General features: G+C 33.9%; 1 protein-coding gene across 2 annotated transcripts in view; it reads right to left on the reverse strand.

Annotated features, from left to right (window-relative positions):
- The window catches only part of LOC149842385 (NADH dehydrogenase [ubiquinone] 1 beta subcomplex subunit 2-like), a 58030-nt gene that overhangs the window by 23577 nt on the left and 16685 nt on the right, over positions 1-17768 (reverse strand). For both annotated transcript variants that reach the window (XR_016430773.1, XM_089999113.1), the window contains exons 2-3: positions 17721-17766; positions 17576-17638 (exon numbers count right to left, since the gene is read on the reverse strand). Coding sequence is in view for 1 of the 2 variants with exons in the window: in XM_089999113.1 (XP_089855239.1) it covers positions 17576-17638; positions 17721-17766 (109 nt within the window). In the remaining variant the exon portion in view is untranslated. The remainder of the gene's footprint in view (positions 1-17575; positions 17639-17720; positions 17767-17768) is intronic.

Raw genomic sequence — 17768 nt, forward strand, 5'->3', positions numbered from 1 at the left:
AACATCTGAATCTTGCTTTGTTGGCAGCTTAATTGAAAACTTGTTTGGTGTTAGTGCCTTTTTTTTTTCCCAAATCGCACTTAGGTATTTTTGTGTTTTTTATTTTCAATCAACGTTAAACTTGATTCCACATGATTGATTTTAGTTATAAACTTATAATTTTAGGGGTTTTGTTTTTATTATTATATATGAATAATGCTTGTCAAGATTTAAGTTTTTTTAATAGCATGAATATTTAATTAGATTTTAGGTTTTCTACACTTTTTTTTTCAATTAGCATTTAGTTTTTTATTTTTGTTTTTTAAGTGAGATGAATATTTAATTAGGTATTTTTGTGTCTTTATTTTTAATCAACATTAACTCCGCCTGTGTAGTTATACACTGCCGGTCCCAAGCCCGGATAAAGGAGGAGGGTTGCGGTAGGCCTGTGACAGCCAGCATAAAAACTTTGTCATATCCTATGAAAATGAACCAATATGAGAATTTCGTTGGGGCGTTCCCTACTGAGCGACGCGCTGTACTCTCTAGGCCCGGAGGCAGTGATAAATGTGCAAGGGTTGCTAGGTCGTCGCCCAGAAGCGACGCGTCACACCGGCGCCCGGGTGTGGTGTCAAATAGGCAAGGGTTCCCTCACTTTGTTGGACGGGTGGGGGTAAAGAAGTTAGTCCAAGACCATAAAATTAGGTTAGCCACTTGGAACATAGGGTCTTTAACTGGTAAGTTGGTAGAGTTAGTAGATGTTATGTGTAGGAGAAAGATTGATATTTTATGTCTTCAAGAGACCAAATGGGTAGGTGAGAAAGCTAAAGTGATAGAACCTTGGGGATATAAGATTTGGTATACAGGAATAAATAGGAATAGGAATGGAGTAGGGATTGTTATGAGTCGTCAGTTTATAGATAATGTAGTTGAGGTCCGTAGGAAGGGTGATAGAATTTTACTTATTAAATTAGTATTAGATACGGATATTATTAATATTATTAGTGTTTATGCACCTCAAGTAGGTTTAGATGATTCCATTAAGCATCAATTTTGGGAAGATTTAGATGGAGTAGTACAAGAGACATCTTATGGAGAAAAGCTTTTCATCGGCGGTGACCTTAATGGACATGTAGGCATTAGTAGGGATGGATTTGAGAATATCCATGGAGGCTATGATATAGGAGAAAGAAATGAAAGTGGAGAAAGGATTTTAGATTTTTGTTTGTCCTATGATATGATCTTAGCAAACACTTGGTTTAGGAAGAGGGAGTCTCACCTAGTAACATTTAAAAGTGGGGTTAATACGAGTCAGATAGATTTTTTCCTACTTAGAAAGAGAGATAGGGGTTGTTGCATCGATTGTAAGGTTATACCAGGAGAAAGTGTAGCTACACAACATAGAGTCTTAATTTTAGATCTTAGAATTAGACAATGCCGCAAAAGGGATAGACATAGGATAGATCCTAGAATTAAGTGGTGGGCACTGAAAGGAGCTAAACAAGGAATGTTTGTAGAGCAGGTAGTTAAGGAAGTTGATTGGTGTCTCGAGGAGGATTCAGAATCAATGTGGAATAAGATAGCGGGTGGTATGAGAAAAGTAGCTAAGGAGGTATTGGGTGAGTCTAAAGGCGGTGCACCACTAGGTAAGGATACATCATGGTGGAACGAGGATGTCAAATTAGCTATTAAGGTTAAAAGAGAGTGTTATAGAAATCTAAGTAAGAGTCGTGATAATGAGAATTTGGAGAAGTATATGATAGCAAAGAAGGAAGCTAAAAAAGTTGTTCGAAACGCGAGGGCTAAGGTATATAAGGAGGTTTATGACAAGTTGGATACCAAAGAAGGCGAGAAGGATATTTATAGGCTTGCAAAGATGAGAGATAGGAAATCGAAGGATTTGGGTATGGTTAGATGTATCAAAGATGAAACGCAAAGGGTTTTAGTCAAAGATGAGGAGATTAAGGAGTGATGGAAAGATTATTTTGATAAGCTATTTAATGATAGTCATGCTCAAGATCTTGGAGACTTCTCCATTCCTTTTCATGAGATAAATCGTGACTTCATGCGCAAGATTCAAAAGAAAGAAATTGCAGAGGCTTTGAAGAAAATGAAATCAAGAAGGGCAGTTGGCCCAGATGGTATACCTATCGAGGCTTGGAAATGCTTGGGAGAGAAAGGTTTAGAATGGTTGACAAATCTTTTTAACTTGATTTGGCGAACAAATAAGATGCCTAATGAGTGGAGGAAGAGTACTTTGGTGCCTTTATATAAGAATAAGGGTGATATACAAGATTGCACAAACTATCGTGGTATAAAACTCATGAGTCATACTATGAAACTTTGGGAGAGGGTGATTGAGTCTAGGTTGAGGAAGGTTGTCATGATATCGGAGAATCAATTTGGTTTTATGCCTGGAAGATCAACTATGGAAGCTATACATCTTCTTAGACAACTTATTGAAAGATATAGAGAGAGGAACAAAGATTTGCATATGGTTTTTATTGATTTAGAGAAGGCATACGATAGAGTACCTAGGGACGTTCTCTGGTGGACAATGATGAAGAAAGGTGTTTCTCTCAAGTACATTAGTATAATTAAAGATATGTATGAAGGAGTAGTAACCAATGTCCGCACTTGTGGAGGGGTGACAACCAATTTCCCGATAACGGTTGGGTTACATCAAGGATCTGCTTTAAGCCCTTTCCTATTTGCAATAGTGATGGATGAGCTTACGAGATCAATTCAAGAAAATGTACCGTGGTGTATGTTGTTTGCTGATGATATTGTTTTGATTGATGAGTCTAGAGCTGGGGTTAATGCTAAGTTAGAATTATGGAGACAGACATTGGAAGCTAGAGGTTTTAAGTTGAGTAAGAGTAAGACTGAATATATGGAATGTCGGTTTAGTAAGCAACGAAGTAGTGATGGGAGTGTAGTGAAGCTTGGTGAGCAAGATATACCGGTGAATGATTATTTCAAATATTTGGGATCCATCATTCAAAAGTATGGAGAAATTGATGGAGATGTAAATCATAGGATAAAGGTTGGGTGGATGAAATGGAAAAGTGCTACTGGAGTGTTGTGCGATCGTAGAATGCCATTGCGGTTGAAGGGAAAGTTTTATAGGACGACTATTAGACCCGCTTTACTATATGGTACGGAATGTTGGGCTGCCAAGAGACATCATATTCAAAAAATGAGTGTAGCTGAGATGCGGATGCTTAGATGGATGTGTGAAAATACAATAAAAGATAAGATTCGGAACGAAGAGATACGTAAGAAGGTAGGTGTTGCACCCATTGAAAATAAGATGCGAGAGAATCGTTTACGGTGGTTTGGACATATTCGGCGAAGGCCTAATGATGCTCCAGTTAGAAGGTTGGAGAAATGGGAAAATATATTAGTTAAAAGAGGTCGGGGTAGGCCTAGGAAGACTTGGATGGAGATGATAGGAAAGGATATGAATGCTTTGAACCTCACCGAGGACATGGCGTTGGATAGAAATGATTGGAGGAAAAGGATTCATGTGGAAGACCCAAAATGAATTTCTTTTTGGGTTCATATCGCTGACCCCAATTGTTTTGGGATGAAGGCGTAGTTGTTGTTGTTGTTTTGTTGTTTATTTTTAATCAACATTAAACATGATTCCACATGCTTGGTTTTAGTTAGAAACTTAGAATTTTAAGAGTTTTGTTTTTCTAATTAGCATATATATATAGAGAGAGAGAGAGAGAGAAATTTGTAGCGGCTCAATCCATTCATGCTCAAGAGGAACACAATAGCACTGATTGTACATCATGGGCGTGATGGACGGTCAATGCGCAAAAAATGACAAAAAAGATGCCAAAACGCTCAAAAAAGGCCTTTAGCAACGCTTTTAAAGCGTTGTTAAAGGTATTTTTTCTGCTTAGACCTTATAGGCACTCAATTTTGGTGTTAAAGGTCAGACGGGGATGCGCTCGGTATCTTTTAGATTGTTTTTAACGGCAATTTTGAGTGCCACACCTATACCCTTTTTTAGTTTCACCATACCCAACAAAAACACTTTCAAAAACTTTTGAAAACAATGTCATTTTTATAAGAACAAAACATTTGCAACCGAAAATACGTAATCGCTTGAAATTGGGTGTTGTATTAATATTATGGGTCATATTAATTGGAATGTATGTGTAATATATGTTGATTCTTATTGAGTAAGAATCTAAATTCATTGGATTATATATAGCATTGACTCACATTTTTTTTTAATTATAATTTATCTTTTGTTATATGTCTCCTTATTTGTGTTTTGCAGTTGAACAATAGAAAGAGATGTAGGATGGAATCATGAAACTAAAGTTTCAAATCCCACTAAAGATCTCAGACTCGTAGGACATGTAATTTACAAATATTGTAAAAAAGATACTACAGGTGGCATTTTAAGGCTAAAACATCACTTAGCTTACACAAAACATAGTGTAAGCTTGTGCCAAAATGTTCTACCTAAAGTGAAAGTTTTTTCAGAATCATCTAAGGGATCAGAATGAAAAGAAACAAACAGAGGAACAAAGCAAGTTAGAAAGGGGGGACTATTTATTTTGGTTCAACATCATCGGCGGCATATAATGTAAATGTTAGTGGATCAATTAGTATGGCAAAAGCAAGCACAGCTGGTCCCATGGACTAATTTGTAAAGAAAGAAGCACGACAAACCACAATTAATAATGCATTTAAAAGGGATGAGACAAAAAGTGTATGTCAAGCCATTGGGAGATTTTTTTTATGACAATGTCATGTCATTTAATCTTTGCAACAGTTCATATTTTGGTCTAATGCTAAAAGTCATCCCAAATTATGGGTGAAGGTTCAAACCACCTTCTTACCACGAGATCAGAACGTGGATTTTGAAGGATGAGGTAGATTGTACTCATGAAATTTTAAAAGAGTTCAAGGAATGGCCCAAAGTTTGTTGCATTATAGCAGCTGGTTGGACAGATGGAAAGAAAAAAAATTTAATTAATTTTCTTGTGAACAATTAATCAGAGTCGGTATTTTTGAAGTCTGTTGAAACCAACAACATTGCAAAAACTGCTCAAATTTGTGTAAGTTGTTTGAAGTTGTTAAAGAAATTGGTGAAAAGAATATGGGGCAATTCATTGTAGATAATGCACCAAATTATGTGGCAACTAAGAATATCTTAAAAACATTTTTTTGGATACTATGTGCAGCGCATTGCTTGATATGTTATTAGAAGATATTAAAAAGATCACTTTTTAAAGATACAATAAAAAAGGCAAAAAAAATACAAGATATATGTATAGCCATGCATGGATATTAAATTTGATAAAAAAAATCACAAAGAAGAGAGAACTATGTCCAGTTGTCACTCATTTTGTCACATCATATCTCATGCTTCATAGTATTTGATGTTACAAGAAAGACTTGAAGTCAATGTTCTTGTCTTCAAATTTTAGAACATCTAATTATTATAGAAAGTCTGATGCTAAGAACATTGCTCATATTGTTCTTAGTGATCATAAGTTTTGAGTTGTCATATCATATGCAATTAAAGCTATGATGTCTCTCGTGAAAGTGTTGCGATTAGTGGATGCGGATGAGCCTGCTATGGGATTTTTGTAGGAGGCAATGGATAGAGCAAAGGAGGAAATTGCTTTGAATCTTAATGATGTTGAAAAAAAATATAAACTTATTTGGGGGACATCATTGACACTAGATGAGACTTGCAACTCTATAAGCCTTTGCATGCATCCTATGATTTAAATCATCAATTTTATTATGTTGACAACTTCAACCCAGATTGAGAACTTATGAGTGATTTTTATGGTTGTGTTCAAAAATTGGTTTATGATGCAAATGTTCGATTGAAAATTACAACACAAATTGATGTATTTAAAAAGGCAAAAGGATTGTTTGGTACAAAGGCAATTGTTATAACCAAGGCTGCCTGACTAGGAAGCGGAAGCTGCAAACGATACGGGAAGCAGAAGCGAGAAGTGAGGAATAAAAAATATATATATAAGAATTAAATGGGAATCAAAATGAAACACATAAAAACTAAAATAAAAGTGACAAATATTAAATTTCATGTTTTTTTAGTGTAAGAATTAAATTTTTAACAAAATCTAAAAATGATGACAAACAATTTAGAGAAAGCACATGGAAGTGGGTGAGAAGAGTGAGAAAACACATAAAAAACAAGAAAAGTTGAGTAAGAAAACATATAAGAAGAATAGATGAAGCGTGTGGAAAGCATAGGAGAAGCGTGGGAGAATCGAGGTTCTCATCAAGTTTCGAAAGCAAAGAGTATCGCGCTTCGGAAGCGAGTTTCCAAGAAACGAGCTTCCCACCTATCTAAAAAGCTTCTGGTAACTCTGGACAACAAGGAAACAAAAAAAATTTGGTAAATTTACAATTATGTTGTTATTTGTTAATATTATTTTTATGTTTTATTTTTTTTTTAATTGTGACATTCTTTATGTTTTTATCATTTTTTATTATTTTATTTGAATGCAGATGATGGTGGAGTTCATTTGGGCACAAAAATCTTGAATTAATGCATTTTGCAATTTGAGTTCTAAGTTTGGCGTGTAATGCATCAGGCTATAAGAGAAATTAGAGTACCTTCTCATTGGTATGTGACTTTGTATTTTGTTTTAAACTCTCTTTTCTATAAATTTAACTATTTTATAATTGATTATCAATGATTTGGAATTGTAGGTGTATACAAAACAGAGAATAGACTTGAACAAGTGAAGATAAATTCATTGGTTTTTGTTATGTACAATATGAAGTTAAGAGAGAGAAATATATGGAGGAGGGCTACAAAATGGCCTATATGTCTAAATCATGTAGACTCAAATGATGAGTGGATTGTTAAAAAGGAAGATCTAGTATTGCTTAGTGATCCCAATTGGTTGGAGGATTCATGGTTGGACCCGAAGTTCATCATAAACGTCATTGAGTATGTGTCTATTGAAGAAGTCACTTCACATCATGATTCACAAAGTGGTTCTAAGCAAGATAAGTCTTCGAGAGTTATAGGTAAAGCTATATTTATTTAAACTTATATAAACATATTTTTTAAACTATATCAATAAGTATTTAATATATAATTTTTTATTGAAAAAAAAAAGAAAAGAAAAAGAAGTGATTGAGGATGTGGAGAAAAAAGTGTAGATGATGAAGAGTCAAAGAATGAAGATGAAGAACATGTTTATATGGATTCCTCAGATGATGACAATGAAGGCTTGGATATTGATGATGATGAGACATAAGAAGAGCTTAGGCCCTAATTCATATCATAGGACTATGGGCATTTATACGTTTTTTTGGTCGTTCATTTGCACTTGTGAATATTGTAACACTCTCATTTTGGAGAGTTTTGGACAAATACATTAACATTTGGTTGCTAATGCTAATATGCATTTTATGATGATGACATGATGCAGAGAAATTTGATTGTTACAAATTTTGTTACTTAATTTTTTATTGAATGCTTATATTTTATTTGTTAGATACTTACATAGATCAAGTTATTGCATTAATGTTACTTTTAAATGTTAATCTCATATTTTTGGTATTTATTTGAGATTTTTTATTTCTTATTGGTTGTTGTTTTACCTATAAAGCATTTCTTTGATTTATTTGTATTTTTAGATATTTTTTAAAAAAAATTAAGTTTTCAAAAAAAAAATTGAGGCTTACACTTTACACTACCCTTACACTTTACACATCAGTTTTCGATGGAGTGCTACGCTTTTCACAACATTGCCCTAGACAATTAGTTTTAAACTCAAATCATACCCGACCATATGCAGGAGAAACCTTGTTAGAGAAACATAGATTACAACTTAAAACCCCACAAGAATGAAGAATACCCGTTTAACTCAATCAGGAACTCAAAATTAAAACAAGAGTTTATATGCTAAAAGTAACGACATTCCCCTTTGCAAAATATAGCTAAAAATGAGATACCATGAAAATTTTGATTTAGTACCTATTACTTCTGTCTACTTATAGGAAAACCCAACTTTAGCTCCACTGTTATGTAAACTTCGGCAATCAGCAATGGAAAATATATGCAAATATGTTGACAGTCATAGACATGGTTTAGCATGCATTTTAAATTTGTCACTGGATAGGCTTTCCACCAGTATCCAAAAACATACCCAGTGTAACTACCAATTTTCTTCATGGAAAATAGTATGTTTCTTTTCAGTATATAGAAGAGTTTAGCTATGAAATAGAATTATTAAAAGAACTTTGTAAGTTACCTTAAAATCTATGATACTGCAGTTTTTGTATTTCAATGTACCATATATTGAACAAACAGACTATTCAGAGTTGTTATCTTTAGAATGCAAGTGATTAGTAAAGACCAGAAAGAAAAGAAGTATTATTATTCAACTTTCACGCTTATTGTAATTAGTGAAACTAATTAATGAAAGACATTACGAAACTTCTTTGTTTTAATGCTTACTACTTATGAAATGACCTATTACTTTTTTCTTAACCATTTAATGTTTAATTTCACTCTTTTGATATATGTAATGGATACATTGTTATAACATCATAATTATAGTTTTTATATTTGATAATTGTTACATATTTATTCATGCTCAATTTAGTTCACAATTAAGTTTGCTTAATATTGTAATTTGACTACTTAAATGTGTTTTATTTCTCTTTGTGGTCATATTGTTAATTTTTTATAGTTATTTTAAATGTTACTTTATTTGTTAATTATGTGATTGTTATAAATAAAGTAACATTTATGTGGAGGACATGGCATTGGATAGAAATGATTGGAGGAGAAGGATTCATGTGGAAGACCCAGAATGATTTTCTTTTTTGGTTCATATCGCCGACCCCAATTGTTTTGGGATGAAGGCGTAGTTGTTGTTGTTGTTGTTTGTATGTGATTGTTATAATACGTTTACTCAAAACTTTTTTCTTTCATTTGTTAACTAATGTGACTCTTCAATAGTAAACTTTTGTTTTGTTAGTTGTCCGTTTTTATTATAATATCATTTTGCATGTTATAGTAGTATAAGTGTACGTTTAACTTTTCATAATGCTTAATTTTGATTTCTTTTTTTTTTATTTCATTCGATGATTTTTCAAAAAATTTCTGATTTTTTAAATTTTTTTGTGATTTTTAAAATGAGTTTTTTTTGTATCTTATGATATGTTACGATACACCCATATAGCCAGCCCTTTTGATACGATAATTACAACAATGGAATTATCAATAAGTAGTGAATGAGCAAATCAGTTTAAGCAGCAAAAACACAGCTATTAGAATGATCAGGCACTTCCCACATGAAATGTCAGGGAACAACAAGAGTAGCTAGTTACTAACAAAATATTGTTAAAAATAATGTATAGTAACTAGGGTTTTTAGTTTAACTTTTTTTTTTTTTAGTTTGGTTTGTATTGAACTAATCAATGCAAAAGAGAGTCTCTTGACTCCAAACGGCTCTTTGGGAGCTCTCTCTTCACACCTTCCTTTTTGTGTATAAATATGGGGCATTGCCCCTACTCATTGTAAGCTTTTTGTATAGATTATAATCAATAAAAATATTATTTTTCCTCTTGTTCTTCAACCCATTTAGTGGGTATTTGTGCATGAACCCTTCTTGTGGTTCTTTTGAGTGTTCATTTCGGTAATTTTAGTGGAACTCTTTGAGTGTCCATTGTTGGTGATCCACTGAACATCATTGAAGGAGCTCGTGTTCTTACATGGTATCAGAGCTCGATGATTAAGCTGAAAATTGTGATCGGAATATTGGAAAGCGTGCCACTCCAAATTTGAAAGTGTTGGAGCTCTCTTATATTTTTCATTCAAAGTGTTTGTGATTGGTGGCATTTGCGTGGTGGTAAAGTGCTCGTGACTTCCATTGTTATTCTTATTCTTTTTTCTTCTCCTCTATTCTTCTCTTTTTTTTCTCAAACCTTATAAAAATGGATGACAATGATAATGTCACCATAAAACCCATTAAGCTCAACGACTTCAACTACGTAACATGGGCTTCAATTATGAAGCATCTTATGGGGAAAATTATTGTAGAGATTAGTGGATGGGACCAATCCGGAACCTAAACTAATCCTTACCAAAGTAGAAGGTGAGAAAAAGATACCTCTTACGGAGGTTGAGAAAAATAAGGCAATAACCACTTATAAAAAAACGTAGAAGAAATGGAAAATGGGACATGACAAGATTATATTTTGGCTCATTAGTAGCGTCGACATCAAGAAGTGTTCAAGTCTTGCAAAATTTGAATATGCAAACAATGCATGGGATTATCTTAAGAGAATATATTCTCTTAAAGATATTGCACATGTGTGCAACTTACAAGATAAGGTACGAAATATGGTTCAAGGGGACAAAAGCATTAAAGAATACCATAATAGTTTGTTCGAATTATGAGAAGAATTGGCTCTTCTTGAACCAAAGTGGCATTGTCCGAAAGACATAGAACTCTGTCAAAATCAAATAGATACGAAGCATTTTTTTAATTTATTAATGGATTGAGATCGGAGTTTGAATCCACCAAATTCGCCCTTCTTCATTGAGGGAAAGTCCCTTCGATAGAAGATACGATAGAAAAAATAAGCATGGAGGAAAATAGGCTTAAAAAGAGAATCTCAAAGTATGATGATGTCTCGGTTTTAACCGTATCTAGAATAGGAAACTATGTTCATACTTACAAACCCCCACACTATGTAAGGACAAATGATGAGAAGCAAAGCAATGAGTATGAAAAACAGAAAGTTATTTGTTACTATTGTGGTGAACCAAGACATGTAAAAACATATTGTCCTAAATTGAAGAAACCCTACGAGAAGAAGGTTGCTTATGGTGGACCTCCACAATAACCAAGTGAATCATCCATTAGAAACATGTCCTTAACACAATTAGTGGAGGTGCTTCAACCTCTACACAAAAGAGCATCTTCATTCAGTGGAGTCACGATTTCTTCCTTCAGCGTCTCCGATCCCGATAAATCTCTTTGGCTTCTTGACTCAGGTGTCTCTTTTCATATAATACCAAATAGTGATATGTTATCTGAATGTCATAATTCAAGTGGGTCAAATGTTTTCACCGCCGATAGAATATCTCTTAAGATAAAAGAAATAAGAAATTTTGAAAATATCTCTCAAAACTCAAAAATATTTTGTATTCTACAAATTAGATATATTCCTAAACTTAACTAAAAACTTTTATTTGTCTCTCAATTATCTGACCATGGATGTAATGTTTCTTTCTCCTCTCATGGTTGTCGAGTGCAGGATCGTCGGTCAAAAAACTGATTGGGGAAGGCCATAGAGAATGAGGCTTATACTACATGGATTTTTTGAAAATACCCAAGAATACATTTTGTTGTAATGTTCAGAAAGTGGATTTTGATCTATGGCATAAGAGACTTTGCCATCCTACTGTATCCAATATCTAGTTTTTTTCAAAGATGAAAAAAAATTGTACTTTTGAAAATTTTACATGTGAAATTTGTATTCTTGATAAAATGAAGAGATTACCTTTACAAGAAAGAACCTTTGTTTCTTTTCGACCAAAACAATACATTCGGATGTGTGGGAACCTACACCTATTATACCAAAATGTGGCTTTATGTATTATGTAATTTTTGTGAATGATTTTACGAGACACACTTGGATTTATTTTCTTAAACATAAGTCTGAAGTTTTCTTACACTTTCGAATATTTCATAATCTAGTCAAAAATCAATTTATGAATGATATTTTCATCTTTCACACTGATTCAGGGAGAGAGTTTTTACCAAAAGAATTTAAAGATTACCTAATCTATATTGTATCACACATTAAAAATCATGTCCTTGTACCCATCAACAAAATGGTTTAGCTGAAAGGAAGCATAGGCATATTGTAAAAACAACAAGAATTTTACTTATTATAAATCAAATACATAAAGTTTTTTGGGCTGAAGCCACTCTAACTGCAGTTTATCTTATTAACAAAAGGGCATCTTCTTCCTTAAAAAATGTATCTCCTGTTGAAAAACTTTTCAAACAATCGTTTTACTGACAAAAATAACAAACTCTCTCCTCGAGCTATATCTTGTATTTTTCTAAGATATGCAAATTATCAAAAAGGTTACAGATATTTTGATTTTAAAACTAAAAAGTTATATGTCAAAGAATATAGCCTTTTTGCAAAAGGAAAGTTTTTTTGAAATTAAGAAAACTAAGAAAATAAATGAGTATTCTTTTTTGTTGGATTTAGTTTCAAAGATTGATGAGTGTGATATTGATGAAAACCAAGAAGTTAAAAATGATATGATAAGTGAAGAATCATCCCATAATGACCAAGATTCTATTCAATACTCTAGGCGTGGTAATTTAGAACATCCATGTGCACTCGAAAAATATATCAGTAATGAAAAACAAGAAGAGATACAAACAAGGTCATCTAGAGTGTCAAAAATCCCTGAAAATTTTGTGTGCCTACGTTGCATTAATGCATTCCTACATAGAACCTTCCAACTATGCTAAAGTAAAGGAACATCTTGAGTGAGTAGAAGCTATGACAGTGGAATTAAATGCCTTAGAAAAGGTGAATACTTAGACTATTTAAGACATTTCACCAAAAAAAAAACTATAGGTTGTCGATGGGTGTATAAAGTTAAAACCAAGAGTGGCAGAACTCTTGAAAGGTATAAAGCCAAATTAGTTGTCAAGCTATGTCATAGGGATTCGGCTAGCAGGGTGTCGCACCCGCGTCGACGCGACTCGACGCGGGTGCGGTTGCGGCACCGGGTGCGGTCAACCCGATCCTGGGTGCGTTGACCGCACCCAGGATCATTTAGGTCCATTTTTTTTGGATTTTTTTTTTAAATTTGCCCTATGAAATGGGCTGCGAAATTTAAAAAAAAAATCTGCTGACAGCAGCTGTCTGTCAGGGCTGCGAAATTTAAAAAAAAATTTCTGCTGACAGCAGCTGTCTGTCAGCTGCTGACAGCAGTTGTCTGTCAGAGCTGCGAATTTTTTTTTAAAAAAATTCTGCTGATAGCAGCTGTCAGCAGAAAAACCCGCGTCGGGGAACCCCCGACCTCCTTTATATATATATATATATATATATATATTACATTTTTGCCCCTACATTTTTGCCCCTGCCGCACCCCCGCACCCAGGTTTTTTGGAAGTGTCGAATCCCCGCACCCATGTGACATAGTTGTCAAGAAATATTCTCAAGAGTATGGAATAGACTATGAAAAAACTTTTACTCCAATTGCTAGAATGACCACAGTTAGGACCTTAGTAGCTCTTGCCTCTATAAAGAAATGTCCTATAAATCAAATGGATGTTAAAAATGTGTTTCTCAATGGAAGCTTGGCTAAAGAAGTTTATATGGAACCGCCACTTGGCATAGTTATTCCTAAAGAAAAAGTTCTTCGATTAGATAAAGCCATATATGGTCGTAAACAAGCACCAAAGGCTTGGTATAACAAGTTTAGTCAAGTTATGCTTGAATTTTGTTTTTAATCTTGTCTAACTGACACAACTTTGTTTGTTAAGATTTTTGATGAAGGTACTATTATCCTTCTCCTCTACGTGGACGATATGATCATCACTGGGAGTGATAAACAGGGAGTTGAAAATATTAAAAGCTTTCTTAAAACACATTTTGAAATGACTGATTTGGGTTTTTTTTAATTTTTTCTTGGTACAGAAGTTGTTTATTCTTCTAGAGGTTATTTACTGACTCAATCTAAGTTTGCTCTAGATATTATTGTGTCTGGTATCTCAGATGAGAAGAAGGTCGACACTCCCAAATTTGTCAATATCAAAATGAAGATTTATGATGGAGAACCACTTGAAAATCCAACACCTTACAGACAACTTATCGAAACACTATCATATCTCTCAATTACGAGACTCGACATCGCACATGCAGTTCACACAGCAAGCCAATTTCAGCATGCTCTTACCACTGTTCATATGAGAGTTGTTTTGTGCATTATTAGATATATTAAAACTTATCTTTTTCGAGGACTTTTCTTGTCTGCTTCTTCCTCTTTAGATTTAATTGCTTATGTTGATGCTGACTGGAGAGGAGATCCAAATAATCGACATTCAATTATTGGTAGTGTAAGAAGCAGCAAAAAGTCTATCTCTCATCAACTGAAGCAGAGTACAGAGTTATGGCTACAACCACTATGGAACTGGTCTGGCTCAGGAGATTGCTGGATGACATGGGTGTTTAGAGTAAAGGAGCATCACGACTATGTTGTGACAATAAAAGTTTCATTTACATTGCCAGCAACCGAACCTTCCACGAACGAACCAAACACATTGAATGGATTGTCACTATGTACGAGAGGAATTCCTACATGTCACTATTGATCTTCCCTATGTTTCTTCGGAATATCAATTGGCAGATTTCTTCACCAAACCTCCGGCAGCTCCTAGATTTCACTTTCTCTTGGATAAACTTTTGTTTATCCAACCGTAAGTTTGAGGGGGAGTGTTAAAAATAATGTATAGTAACTAGAATGTTTTGTTTAACTTTTTATTTTTTTAGTTTGGTTTGTATTGAACTAGTCAAAGCATTGACTAGTCAATACAAAAAAGAGTTGTTGGACTCCCAACGACTCTCTCTTCCCACCTTCCTTTTTGTGTATAAATATGGGTAATTGCCCCCACTCATTCTAAGTTTTTTGTGTGGATTACAATCAATAAAAATATTATTTTTCCTCTTGTTCTTGAAACCCATTTAGTGGGTATTTGTGTATGAACCCTTCTTGTGGTTCTTTTGAGTATTCATTTCGGTATTGTTAGTAGAACTCTTTGAGTGTTCATTGTTGGTGATCTAGTGAACATCCTTGAAGGAGCTCGTGTTCTTACAAATATTGCACCACTAATCTACAAGCAATCTGGCAATTAAATCTCAACCTACCTCTCTCTCTCTCTCTCTTTACATATATATATATATATGGGAAAGTCTTTGCCGCAGATGCATGTATGGTATCAATGAGTTGAAATGAGCAATATCTCATTACTCATGTTTTTTAGTGAATCTAGTGATATAGGTATGATGTATGTGCTCGTTTAATGGGATTAGCTTTTGAGTCACTAGATTGCACTCTGTGTGCAAGTTTTTCCAGTGGTTCAAAATCAACAGTTGTAAATGCACCAAATATTGACAATTGAAATATATATATATATATATATATATATATATATATATATATATATATTGCTGCAAGTTGATCCTTTGTAGTCAAAGGCAGCACCTAGGCGACCAAGGTGCAGCCCCACTGTCTAGGTGATTGGATTTGGGTGGTGGGGCCCTATTTTGCCACCTAGGCTTAAAGCCTAGTTTTGTCTTGTTCTTTTTGTTGACCATTGGTGGTATAAAAAGGGGAAATGTGTAGACCTTTCCCCTTTTGGCTCTCTTGCCCTTTCGTTTTCCCTTTCTCGCCCTTTCATGCTCTCTCGGTTTTTTGCAGCAAGAAGAAGAAACAGGTGCACGTCTCTCTCTCTCTCTCTCTCTCTCTCTCTCTCTCTCTCTCTCTCTCTCTCTCTCTCTCTCTCTCTCTCTCTCTCTCTCTCTCTCTGGGTTTTCTTCTTCTTCTCTTCCCCCCCCCCCTACATTTTTTTCCTTCTCTTTTCTTTTCCCTTTTATTATAATATATATTTTGTGTTTGTGTATTTTATTTACATATATATATATGTGTGTGTGTGTGTGTGTATGTAATGTAATTTATATATAATTTCTGATTTGTGCGATATATTTCTGAGTTATATTTCTGGTAGACTGTTTTTTAGTTATGTTTATGAGTTATATTTTTTATTTACATCTGTGTGTAATTCATATATGATATGTTTGACTGTTCGTTTTCACAGTTCACAGTTCACAGACAACAATGAGGATTTTTTGTCCTAATTTTTGCCCTATATAGTTAGTTTTAAGATCTTTATAGTTTAGAGATGAAGATTAGCATACCAGACTTTGGTTAAATGTGATGTCTTTAGTTATCATGAACTATCAATAGTTCAGTTATGTCTTATGACATTTTAGTATGACTTTTAATATTGTTAAAGATTTAATTGTGTTTAAATTAGGTAGTTGCCTATTATTTGTTCTTTTGCAGGTTATCAATTGCATGGTTTGTTTGTTTGTTTTTGTTCATTTCTTCTTATTCGTGTTTTGCTTATTTTATGTCTATTGTTTATACATGATTTTATTTTTTGTATATTGTTCATTCACGTTAGTTGTATGGTTTGTTTATTTAATTGTTCATTTATTCTTAAACTTTTTGAGCAGGTTATCAATTGCATGGTTTTTTTATTTTTCCTGTTTATTTCTTCTTATTTGTCTATTGCTTATTTTATGTCTATTGTTCATTTTTTTATACATGATTTTATTTTTTGTATATTATTCCTTCACATTGTTAGTTGTATGGTTTGTTTGTTCAATTGTTCATTTATTCTTAATTTTTTTGAGCAGGTTATTTAATATAATTGTTTTATAGTGTTCGACGACATGTGTTTTGTCTATTGTTTATTGTTGATTGATTTTATGTTGTATAAATGTTTGTTATTAATTTTAGCAGTTTGTTTACATATTTTGTATATTTTAATTTTTTAATTAAAGTACCAACTAGTCCGCCTAGGCCCCTCTTAGGCCCGCCTAGTCTTTTTAAGGATTCATCGCCTAAGCTCCGCCTAGCGCCTTTGACAACCAAGGGTTGATCCCTAACAAATCAACCATGTTGACAACATCCACTGGGTCAGATTGAATTAAAACAACTTGCACTTATGAGTTTCAACTCATTGATACCATATGCACATCCACACCCAAGGCTTTCTCATATCGTGACTAGCCAGTCAACCACCCAAGGACACAATTTGCCGTATTTTTTAAAGACATGCCAAGAGATCAGATCTTGACCTTTTCTGCTGAACTTGTTTCGCTTCAAAAGATAACAAATGTCTGTCCTATTTCCCTTAAATGTTGTCATCTTAAAATTTTGGTCCACAGTGCAGGTTGGAGGATCAAGCCAACGTTAGCTATTTTGTTCTTGGATGAGAAAATCAATAGCAGGAGAAACAAGGAAATAGCAGAGCACTGAAAGAGAACAACTCCAATAACATTGATTGTACGAATTGGGACAAAAATAGTCCATGCCAGTTACTTTGATATAAATCTTTTATGCATACTTTAATATGATTTCTTTGCAATTTTAGGTTGCATGGTAAGATGTCCATTGTTGTACATTGCACATTATGCTTCGTTGGCAACAGAGGACAATTATGTTAGCAAAAGATGCTTCTGAGAAGCTTCCAAGGAATGTGAGAATTATAAAAATTAAATGTAAAAGAATTTTCAGAGCTGTAACACTTCCACTACAGAAGGCCCATGTAACATCATTCATCCATCTTGAGAAATGAAAGAAATGCATGTCACATACAAGGTGTAAAATCATCTTCCAAAATAATTACAACCTAGACAGAGAATAGTTGTTCGGAAATAATCATGTATGCAACTCATTTAAAATTGTAACAGTGACACTAACGGTAATAGCATTGTACAAAATGTGCACACTATTTACCTCATGGGCATGCCCATGCTCATCCTCGTGATCTTCATGACCCTCCCAAGGTTTACGCCAACCCTGAAACAGAAAGCATGTACTTGCAGGCTTAGCTTCAAATGTAAAGGGCATCACATGGAGAAGAAGAAGATTTAAGAATTACCAAGAGGACAGGACCATCTTGCTTGGCCCTATATAACACCCAAAACCT

Source organism: Nuphar pumila, chromosome 3, assembly GCF_984573655.1.
Source record: "Nuphar pumila chromosome 3, dmNupPumi1.hap1.1, whole genome shotgun sequence".
NCBI lineage: Eukaryota > Viridiplantae > Streptophyta > Magnoliopsida > Nymphaeales > Nymphaeaceae > Nuphar > Nuphar pumila.